This window comes from Trachypithecus francoisi, unplaced genomic scaffold, assembly GCF_009764315.1.
Source record: "Trachypithecus francoisi isolate TF-2019V2 unplaced genomic scaffold, Tfra_2.0 Lachesis_group15, whole genome shotgun sequence".
NCBI lineage: Eukaryota > Metazoa > Chordata > Mammalia > Primates > Cercopithecidae > Trachypithecus > Trachypithecus francoisi.
This window is the reverse complement of record NW_022681460.1, coordinates 68,239,776-68,251,678: the sequence shown is the minus strand read 5'-3', so window position 1 is coordinate 68,251,678 and position 11,903 is coordinate 68,239,776. Positions and strand designations below refer to the sequence as shown.

General features: G+C 44.3%; 1 protein-coding gene across 1 annotated transcript in view; it reads left to right on the top strand.

The window, feature by feature from the left end:
• The first annotated feature begins 558 nt into the window (after positions 1–558).
• The window catches only part of SAMD5 (sterile alpha motif domain containing 5), a 67,195-nt gene continuing 55,850 nt past the window's right edge, over positions 559–11,903 (top strand). Inside the window, exon 1 of the mRNA XM_033235131.1 lies at positions 559–1,256. Within this exon, the coding sequence (XP_033091022.1) occupies positions 798–1,256 (459 nt within the window). The 5' untranslated portion in view covers positions 559–797. The remainder of the gene's footprint in view (positions 1,257–11,903) is intronic.

Below are 11,903 nucleotides of genomic sequence, written 5' to 3'. Positions count from 1 at the left end.
CGGATCCGGAAGGAAGGGACACTGAACCCCACAGCGTCTCCAGCGCCGTGGGGCGGCGGGACTGTCCTTGGGCAGCCAACGGGCGCGCAAGCTGGAGTCCGGCAGGGTCGGGAAGAAGTGAGCGCAGAGACTTCCACGAGCTAGAGGAGTCAGATCAAAGAGAAATATGAAAAGCAACCCAGGGCAGCCAGCGGAGCTTGGCAGCGTAGAAGCCACCGGGTTCCCGCTGGGAGGACTACAGTGACTGACACTCGCGAAGACGAGGCGCTTCCAGCAGCCGCGGGGCTGCGCGGAGGAGTCCCCTCGCGGCGCAGAGCGCGCCAGCAGCGGCCAGAGCGCGAGATGCGGCGCGCAGCCTCCGGACCGTCCGGGCTGGGAAAACCCACGGGCGGCGCTGCGCGGCGCTGACCCGGCGCGGGTCCGAGGGGTGTGCCCCTGCCCCTCCCGTCTCCACCCCCTCCCGCGCCCGTCGCGCGCCCCTCCCCGCGCCAGCAGCGGCGGCGGCGCATCCAGGGGCGGCGCGGAGCGGCGCGGAGCGGCTAGCCCAGCCCAGCAGCCAGTGCCTGCGAGCTCCGCGGCTGCTTGGGGAATTCACTTTGCTGCTTGTTCGCTTCTCCCATCCTCAGGCTTCTTCTGATGGCTTTCCGCCTCCTGCCCTAGCCTTTCCTTTAAAAGGAAAACTTTACTGCGATACCTTTTTCCCCTTGGAGGAGAGGATTAAAAGTTCCAAGAACTGGTGACGCCCGTGCCATTTGGGCGCAGGGAAGGTGCTCGGCGGCGGGGTTCCCGGTCCCACCATGTGCACCAATATAGTTTACGAGTGGCTCAAAGCGCTGAAGCTTCCGCAGTACGCGGAGTCCTTCGTGGATAACGGCTACGATGACCTGGAGGTGTGCAAGCAGATTGGGGACCCGGACCTGGATGCCATCGGGGTGCTGGCGCCCGCGCACCGCCGCCGTATCCTGGAGGCCGTGCGCCGGCTGCGGGAGCAGGACGCCAACGCCGCCGGCCTCTACTTCACGCTCGAGCCGCAGCCGGCGCCCCCCGGGCAGCCCGCCGACGCTGTCCCCACCGGCCGCCGGGGGGAGCCGTGCGGCGGCCCGGCCCAGGGCACCCACGGGGACTCTCGCGGCCACACGACCGCCCCCCGCAGCAGGGAGCTGGTGAGCTACCCCAAACTGAAGCTGAAGATCATGATCAGGGATAAGCTCGTCCGTGACGGCATCCACCTGAGCAAGCCGCCGTACTCCCGCAAGGTAAGGAGGTGCCGTCCGGGCGGCCCGGGGCGTGCGGCGGGAGGGGACACGACCCAGCTGCCTGTGCCAAGGCTTTGCAGCCCGTTCCAGGTGACGACGGAGAGGCCAGGAGGCTTTGGGTATCTGGGACCCTCTTCTATGTTCTTTCTGTATTAGCCCATTATTTCTTCCTTCGTGGTGTCTCCAGTGGTTGGTAAGACAAGCCCCCGCATCCAGATGTTATCTCTAAACTAACGACCAAAACTCCACATCGTCTCTGGTGCTTGCTTGTCAGGAATCGGACTCGCGCTGCTTTTCCTGGTAGCCAAGGGGAATTCCTAACGCCCTCTGTAATAGTTTTGGGTTTGAAGAGTACCAGAAAAATGATTAATACCTACATTGCTTTCTACCTTCCTTTCTCTTTTTCTTTTCCTGTTTTGAGTCTTGAGAAACTCCCAAGGGAAATCGGTGAACTCTTCAGAGAGTGGGAAGTCAGGCCCTGCCTTTCTCAATTCCATAAAAAATCCCAGCGCTGCTACAAATGTGAGAAGCGTTACCATTCACATGAGCATTTTAACGGGAAAAGTGAAGGAAGCACGTGTCAGTCCACCTGAGATGATTTCCTAAATTCAGGTATACTGGAGACAATAAGGTGCTAAGGATATCGGAAATAATCGGGTCACAGGATGTGCTTCAGAGGTCTGTGCTGTCACCAGTTTGGTTTATTAAGCCAGATAAGATGAAGTAGGTACAACTGTGACTTCCAGGAAGTGTGAGTGAACTTGCATTTGGGAGAGGAGGATCGAGCACAAGTGAACTAAAAGGGAATCCTCTGCACAGGGGGCCTCAGGAAAGGAACCTGAAAGTTCCGAAATGTGGAGTAGGAGCTGGGTAATTAACAGAAAATTGTACTTCACACCAGAGCTCTGCTTCTAGCTGCGAATCTGTTCGGTTTAGGTTTCTAGCTTGGGCGGCTGTCAGAGTAGAGGGTCCTAACTTGATAGAGAAGTAGATAGCACAGGTAACCCTCAGGGTTGCAGAAGGTGCACAGGAATATGAGCACCTCAGCTTAAAAATCAAGACTTAGAAGAGCCCAGAGAGAAAATGATGGCAAAGATACTCAGCTGGTGGGCCACATAAACCCAACTCCCTAATAGGAAATGTGGTTAATCTCAGTGTTGTGTGGGCATCTTGGGCCCTGGTAGTATTGCTGTCGAATCTTAAGTAAAGGCCGTAATGCCTGGACTTAAGGAAGTTCAAGGGAAAGCTTTGTAAAGAGTAGATAACAATACCTAAGGTAGATGGGAATAAGGGGTTTACTATTATCTACTACTTTGCAGGTACCATAGGCAATTCAGATAACCTGCTTGACCATGTTAATTGGTTTTTTTAAGGAGGATACAAAGAAGGCAGGTTAGGAGGACAGAGTGCTTCAAATTAAACACATGTTCCGGTTACCCACTCTGACTGTGCCACCGATGTGTGCGCAAAACAGGAAAGGAGAGAACACTTTTCCCAGTCAGTTGCCTGTATGTAGGAGTTCCGTGTGTGTCTAGTGTGGACAGAGAGATCGGGTCATGAGTATGAAGGCTTGGTCCTGGACACAGCAGGTCAAAGGAGATCAAAGCCCAGTTACATGTTTGTTATTAGCATCCCAGGAAGTAAGGTGGGCTTAGTCTGAGAGAATGTGAGTACCTGGGCACTTGGTGAGGGCATAGTTCAAGTCCTGGCAAGAAAGGTAATGCAGAAAGCAAAGTGTGTCACTAGAGCTTGCTTAGTCTTCAGGAAAAGTGCTGTGTAATGGGGTGGAGAGAGCAGGGACACTGTGGGCTGGAGATGAGAAGGGTAAGCTTGAATTGACACAGTTTAGTTCTGATTCTTAAAGAGCCAAAGACAGACCTACATATCAAATTTAGAGGCTGGAAAGGATGTTGAGGTGATGAAATGTCAGCCCATAGGCTTTGAACTGTGGACTCCTGCCTTGATCAGTGGGTAATATGGTAGTGCATTTGCATAAGTGCAGTTTACATAAGAAAATGCCAAGTTGCATTGCAATACTATTTACTTCCCACGTAAATAATTACTTCAGTTACCTTTGCTTTAAAATAAATCCCATAGCAATAATGCTTGATAACAAAGATATGCTCCTATTCACTTTCTATACATATTTAATTCTCCTCAAACTGATGGAAGAATAAAATAGAAACAGAAGTGTTTTCATTATCTCCTTCACTGATCCTTGAGTTGGGGACCACAAAAAAACTGGTGCTGACAAACTTTATTGTAAGAAAGAGTAACACACAATGAAATAGGCATTAACATATAATTAATGTACACATATAATTAATATACATATATAGCAAGCTGAGCCTACACATGTTTAGTACCAGATCATGTTGATCATTCTGGATTTGTTGCTTATATGTGCATTGCCTCTTAAGTTTTGGATTTTAAATTATTGAAGAATTTGTTTTCTGATGTAGCTAGTTTCTTCATGAGCAGTGCTAGGACTTTTTCTTTTCTTATATGATCCACATTCTAATTTCTCCACTTTCCTTGGCTTTATCATGCTCAAACGTGTAGTATTTTGTTTGTTTGTTTGAGATGGAGTCTCACTCTGTTGCCCAGGTTGGAGTGCAGTGCTAGGTCTCGGCTCACTACAACTTCTGCCTCCTGGGTTCAAGCGATTCTCCTGCCTCAGCCTCCCAAGTAATACCTGGGATTACAGGTACCTGCCACCACGCCCAGCTAATTTTCGTATTTTTAGTAGAGGCTAGGTTTCGCCATGTTGACCGGGCTCATCTTGAACTCCTGGCCTCAGGTGATCCAGCCGTCTTGGCCTCCCAGAGTGCTGAGATTACAAGAGTGAGCCACCACACCTGGCCAGAATGTGTAGTATTTTTGATGTGCATTTGGAATTCTGCTTGGTGGAGTGGGCTTCAATCCCCTTTGCAGTCATTTGCATCGATGATGCCTGTGATTTTGTATTTTGCTGAGATTTTTAGATGGCTGGAAAGTGAATTATGCCAAAGATTATTGAGATAGGGAGAGTGAGTCTCTTACAGAGGAAAGTTGAGGGGTCTTCCCAAGAATCACCTGAAAGGATTGTAGGATTTGATCCAGTAATGGTCAAGGTTATGCGATTTAGGGATTAGTGAGTTAAAACATAAATGAAAAGTAAATTTTCTTGTGTTTTCCAAAGGGAAGTCTATAGCTTTGAAAAAACAGGAGCTTAGAGAGAGCACCAGGCTTGAAATCAAACATCATTGGAAGAGTTCCTCTTTTGCCCTGTATGTAGCTTCTCTGACTGCTGTGATTTCTACCTTTGTGAAATGGAGATAAAATAATTTTTTACCAAGCTTCTCCATGTCAGGCCTTCTGCTGGACTCTAGGTTGCTGTGGTTGGCAGGATGTGAAAGCTCTGCCCTCTGGGAACTTAGCATCCAGTAGGGAAGACTTAAAATGGAATGAACAATAATGATAATGTGGGATGACTGATTTGATGAGAGGTATATGATACCATGAACAGGTGTATCCAACCCAGTTTGCAGGGATTGGGCACCATCTCAGTTTTTCCAGAACTGACCCATGGCCTGAGTACTGACGGTTGAGCAGATTTAGCCTGAAGAGGAGCCGGGTCTTAAGGGGAAGAGTGTTCTCAGCAGAGAACAGTGTGTGCAAAGGCCAGGAAGGGGAGGAAGTTTAGCATCAACAAGAATGGCAAGGAATTCTGTCTGGTTAAAGTACTGAGTGCCTGGAGAAAGTGGCAGGAGATGGAGAGGCAGGCGGCGGCCAGTCTTGGGTGGCCTAGAAGTCATGTTAAAGAATTTGGAGTATATCTTGTGAGCAGAAGGGAGCTATTGACACATCCTGACCAGAGGCAAGCCGAACACTTAGGAGATCGTTGCAGTGTCAGGAGAGAGATGCTGGTGGCATGGGCCACTTATGACCGTAGGGCAGGAGCAATGGAAGTAGACTTGACAAAACTTAAATGATTGTTTGGATGACAGGGTAGGAGGGGAGAGGGGTTGGAATGACACGCAGATTCCTGGTTTAGGATTGTGCTGTGATGTAGGAGACCCAGGAGAACAGCGAGTTTGGGCGAGAAAGATATTGCCTTCAGGTTGAAACATATGGAGTGTGAGATGCCTGTGGAATGTCCCTACATCACACACGGCACACTGCAGCTGTGACTACAGATGAGCAGTAGAGGGAGGACCCCTGGGGAACAGCAGGATTTCAGACACGTGCAGAGGAAGAGAAAGCTCTAAGGGAGGCTATAAGTGTATTTTATTTTCTAGCAGACTTGTCAAAGCAAAAGGGAAGCTCTAGGGTAAATAGCATGGAGAGACTGACAAGGGTAAGCAGAGGGTAGGTGGAAAGCAAGAGGAAGTGGTGTTCTGGAAGCCACTGGAAGCAGTGATGTTTCAAGGAGGAGGGACAGGTCAGGAAGTCAGATAATGGTCAGGTAGGACAAGAACCAAATCACTTCATGGGAAGTGGTAACCATGCCATCGGTTACCTTTGCCACAGCAGATTTGGATGATGGGACCAGTGGGTACAGACAGGGATGACCCACAACTTTGAAACCAAGTTTGATGAGAAGACAGAACTAAGGTTACAGCTGGAGGAAGAAGGGAGACTTTGTGTCAAGGGAAGGGTTTTGTGGGTTTGTTTGTGTTTAGGATGAGAGAATCTGGAGTATGTCTGAGTGTTAATGGTAAGTAGCCAGAGAAAAGGAGATGCTGGGGGACAACCCAGGAGACCAGGGTCCTGGAGGAGGTATAAGGGAATTGTGCCCAGGGCACATAAGTGAAGGGAGCATTCACTTCTGCTTCCAGTGGGCAGGGAACTTCTCTTCCAGGTCAAGGGGAGGGAAGAAGAAGGGGTCAGGAGACTGGGACCTTTGGAGTCCTTACACCAAAGAGCTCTCATTTCTCTTTCTGACTGAGCAGTACCAGTGAGGGAGGAGATGGAAGGATTAGAGGTTTAAGGAGAGCATTGTATTAATATAGAAATGTTCGATGTTGTGATCTAGTGGAATCCTATACATTCCATCAGGTAATGTTTAGATATGGTCATAAACATTACATGATGGAATGTATAGGATTCTAGGTACGCACATACAGAAGGAATGCTCACCATTCACATATTTGTGCATGACATTTTGTTGAATTCCATCATGTCTGGCAGTGCTTATAGGGCTGTGGCAGATGTGAAGGGTATGGGGCTGTAAATATATTTGTCAAAGCAAAAGGCAGGCTGTAGGGTAAATTGTGTGGGGGAGGCGTCTAGATTTTTTCACTGAAAAGTTGCTCCTTGCCACATCTACCAATTAAAATTGTTTGAGTTAGTATAGCATTATTTAATAGTTTTGTAGGAGTGTTCATCTTCATTCATACCCTTAGTGTGACTTTTATGAAGTAACAAGCATCACATACTAAGGCTATTTATGGATATTCTAGAGAGATGGCCTGGAATGAAGGGATTTGGAGAGACAGAGGTAGTAGGAAGGTTTCTGTCACTGGGGCCAGGGTAAAATGTTTAGAAAGGAGAGAGAGAGATTGGCAAAGATGTGCTTGTGTCCTTTGGAGTTTTGTCTTGCATGTTGGCAGAAGCTGAAATGGCAATAAATATTCTTCCTCCCAAGAATTCCTTCTGCCCTCATGACATTACTAGGGACAGATTGGAAGCTGGAAAACTTCAACTGTCTCCAACTCAATCAGTGTCCTCAAATATCCTCAACCTGTATCCTTCTAGGTTTTTGTTTTGTTTTGTTTTGTTTTGTTTTCAGTGGCTGATTGGAACACTGTGGAAAAAAGTGGGGGCCGGAAGGAGACAAGAGCTTTGATGGTGTGGGAACATCTGCCTTTGTGTGCTCCTCACTGTTTACTGCCTATGGAGTTTCCACATAAGTGGACCATTAGCCAACTGCCTGTCCACTCATCCATCCATTGATTTATTAATCTATCCATCCATTCTTCCATTTATCCATTCGTCTCCCATCCATCCGTCTCCCATCCATCCATCCATTCATCCATCCATCCATCCATTTATTCATCCATCCATTCTTCCTTCCATTTATCCATCCATCCATTCATCCATCCATCCTTTCATTTACCCATCCATCTCTCCATTCATCTATCCTTCCTTTTATCCATCCATCCATTCCTCCATTTATCCATCTATCCATCCATCCTTCCACTTAACAAATACTGAGCACATGCCATGTGCTAGGCTTTAAGATCAAGATTGCAAGGAACTAGACAGACATGGTCTCTGCTTGTATGTGGAGGCCTAATCCAATGCCTGACATGTAGTAGTTGCACCATATCAAAGTTGAATATTATTTCTGAAAACATGAAGGATTGGAGAATGTTGCACTTATGTTTATTTCAAATGTTAAAAAAATCAACTCTGATTAAAACTCAAGTAAAGGTAATGAATGATGAAATTTCAGATCAAAATGTTTATTCCTCAAGGGTTAGTGAAGAAGAACTGGGAATGCAAGTGCTACTCCTGTAGGACATTTTAAAAGAAGCCTCTTTCTGCAGCATGGCCAGGACTAGGTGAAGCAAGTGAGACGACACCAAGGACACAAAATTGAAGGAGCTGCTGATTCTCAGGCTCATGCAAGCCCACGCTTGACTAGATGGCTGACCACCATTAACAAAATAAATTAGCTACTGTGAAATATTAGTTATTAAGAGGTATTATAGGCATTCCTCAAATCATACACCAAGTCACCTACTCTTCTATGCTTAATACCTGTCCTCAAGAGCAATGTGCTGAGAACCATATCAGTGCCCATCTCCCAGACTAAGAAAACATGACTTCTGTGAGCTATGGGAGCCCATGGAATTCATTTAAGTAAGAATGGTACTGCTTTCTGCTGACACTGTAGTGTAGTGGTTCAGCACAACAGAACCAGATATCACAGTTCAAGTCCCAGCTCTGCTCCATACTAGGCCACTGTTGGCTCCTCTGTGAAATATAGGCAAAACTAGTGACTGCCACATAGGGTTGTTATGGAGATGAGATGAGCTAACACTCATGAACTTATTAGATCGACATTTCTATGTATCCTAGAACTGCCATAAAAAGTTCCACAAACTAGGTGTTTAAAACAATAGAAATGTATTCTTTACAGTTCTGGAGGCTTTAAGTCCAAGATTAAGGTGCTGTCAGGGTCTTGCACAGAAACCCTAGAGGCCTGCACTGTGAGTCAGCTCCAAGGCCCAGCAAAGGCTTTAAACAGCATCCATGTCTGCCACTGTTACTTAAAGTACCTTTGGATCTGCTGGATCATATGGCCCAAGTGGCAGAGCAGCTTGCACGACAGCCTGGACCTGCTGCAGAACCTTCTTTTTTTCTGGCTCCAGTCAAAATTAGCAGCTTTGGGGTCACTCAGTAAATAGGTTTTTGTAGCACACCCAAATGAGGAATATGTTGTTTTCAAAATTCAACGAGGCTCACTGGATATTATGCATCCTTCTTGGTTGTAGGAAAAGCCATATGCAACACCTTATTCTTCATCTTAGAAGGGATATCTTGATTTGCCCCAAGTCACTGGACCCCTGCAGTTTTCACTGAGGTAGAAAGTCCCTGATTTTTTGTCAGATTTATTTTCCACCTTCTGACATGCAAAGTAAGTCTAAAGTAACTGCTTCATTTCAATCACTAGATCCAAACAGCATAATGTCATCAATGTAATAGACAGCAATGATGTCTTGTGGAAGAGAAGGGCAATCAAGGCCCCTGCTGGCTAAGTCATGGCATAGCGCTGGAGAGGTGAGGTACCGGAGGTGGGACAGTGAAGCTGTATTGCTGGCCTTCCAATTGAAAGTAACCTGCTTCTGGTGTTCTTTACTAACAGGTGTTGAGCGAAAAAGAAACATTTGCCAGATGAACAGCCGGGCTGTAAGCACTCACCTGTGGTAGCTCCTCTGTACATGGGTTTGCTTGGACATCTCAGTCTCCATCATAGTGGCCATGTGTCAGCTGTGTACAGAAGGGTCCGCTGACCCAGATCTTATTCCTAATGATAGGGATGTTTGATGATAAATCAGTGGTAGATTTTTGGTGGAAATGATCTTGTGTACTGGAGGATGGAATAACAAAAATGATTTTTAAAAATATAAACATTTCAAAATTTAGATATTCAAAATTAGGTAGTCATCTTGAAAACAGTCACTTGGAAGATCACAGTGTTGCTGTTTCTGTGTTGCTGTTTCTCAGAACATTTCTAGAGCTCTGATGTCTCAGAACATTCTTTGGTGTATCTTCAGTGGTGGCAAGCCTTCATTCTTATCAGATAGATCTGGTTTGGGGTAAACACCTAAAGTAATTTGGAGTCAAATCAGGCAGTTAAGAGTGATGACATTCAGTAAAGTGTGAAATGGAAAATGTAATCTTGGCAACAAATTAATGAGGTTTTTTTTTTTTTGGTATGACTTATAGAATGGTTTTCAGATTTTATGATATTTATACTCTGTTTCCCTAGTTTAAAACATTTAAAAAATGCTCTTAGTGGGTATCCATGTTTGTAAATATGCAAATTCCTCCAAAATGCTTTTCAAAACACAAAAGTCAATTCCCCATGTATTTGCAAAGAGCAAGGTACCTGTTATGGTCTCTCCAGACGGAATTTTAGTGTAAAGGTGTCTGTGACCCAAAAAGGGAAGAATTAGGTAAATCGTGCATGGATGTCAGTAAACTGTGCGGCACTTGATGGAATAATCAGGATTTGGATAGTGTAATGGTGTTTTTAGGGCTCTTAACTTGCTGGTCCTTCTGTTCTTAGAAAGCCCTCTACTGTCTACCACCTTATCAAATCATAATGTAATCATAGCTGTGCTCATTCTTTCCTCCCCACTCTTGAGTGAAAAAAAGGTGCTAAAGGCAAGAGTGGCAATATTAAGGCTGCCCTCAAGACCTTTGTCTGTTCTTCAGTAGTTATCTAAGGCATATCTATGAAAAATAAGATAGAAATCAGAACTCTATAAATAGATAAACATGCAATTCTCTTCAGATTCTGTTCAAGTGCTCAGATTCATCAGAAATATGTTCTGAAACTAATTTTCCTGAAGTAAGGTGAGTCAGATGACATGGACTTGATCAGGGTTGGTCCCAGAAATAAAGAAGGCCTATCCTGAGGTGAAGACACCCTGAAGCTGAAAGAACACTGTCCAGGGTGGAATAAAGTACACTGGGAACCATAATTGATGGCACACAGCTTCTCAAGGTTATAGCGTGTGCAGAACTAGAAACAACATCGCATTGCTGGCTATGGAAAAGGCTTGTTATTACTATTAATACTACTAGTATTGAGTTGAAAGGTTTTTATCAGTGATTTTCTAAGTTTTATGAAAAAATGTTCTTTCAGATCAGCCACTGGTTTGGACCTGGGGAGGCCTGAGAAGAGTAGTGAGGGAGTCCCCATTTTCAGTCAATATAAAAACTATTAAGGGCCAATAACTGTGGATCATGCCAAAAAGAATTAAACATACAATCTGTCTTACATAAAGACTAAGTGACATCTAGTAGTTTAAAGAGATTTCATTACTGCTTCTAATTGAAATAAATGGTCTGATGCTCTCTAAAATCTTACTGTTACATTTCCATAAAGTTAAAAATGCAAACAAATAAGACCTCCTTGATTTGGAACGTGTCAGAAAGATAAGGAAAATGATTGGCATATATTCTTTATTTAGCAAAGTTGTAATGCACACATTGGACAAATTTAAAGATGTTTTTCCCCTAGGATATAACGTAACTCTATAATAAGACTAGAGATATACCTACTGCATTTGATACCCAAAATGCATCATTTTTTAATACCTTCACTTTTATATGAAAATTTACTTTAAGTAATAGTCATGTAATAATACACAGTAATTATTATTGTCCTCATTCCTTCTTTAGTTTTAAAGCAATTAATAATTAAAGGAATACATTTTAAAGTATTAAAATTTAGTAAAAATATTTCATCTGCAAAATAGAATTTGCATTTACCAAACTCAAGTATCGCACCTTGCAGTTTGTATTGTTTCACTGTTTTAATTTTTCAACACAAATAAAAACTTCAAGTGGTCACATAAGAATAAAAGAATTAATGTATCACAAATTTTGTTTGCTCATTTTTACAGATCATGGTGTTATTGTTTATTTCAAATTGACTGTTTAACTCAAGAATATGTAGTCTCATGGAGGAGACAGGGCAGCTTTACAAAACTTACTCTTGAAAAGTACTTTTTTTCCAAGTATGTGGGTTGGGGGCCTCTGAATTAACTTCCATGTAGAATACAATGCTTATTAAAGGACAAGTAAGATGCTAATTTGAAGCTTATACAAACCATGAAAACTTAACATGCAGCAATTAGCATTTAGGCCAACAAGAGATTTTTCAAGGTGAAGTGTTTTATCACTGACATTGTTTAAAATTGTCGGCAGGACATGTTCATAATAAAAAGTTTTGTTTTTAAGGATTCCTTTATTCTTATAACTGGAGTGACCCTTCCCTCTGCCTGGTCCTTGCAAGATACAGAGAAATGTGTTCACTTTAAGAAAAGTTTCCGTATAGTGGTGCCAATATCTACCTCACAGAGCTGTGGTATGAATTAAATGGGATAATACTTATGAAGTTGCTTTGTAAAATTCTAAGATAAC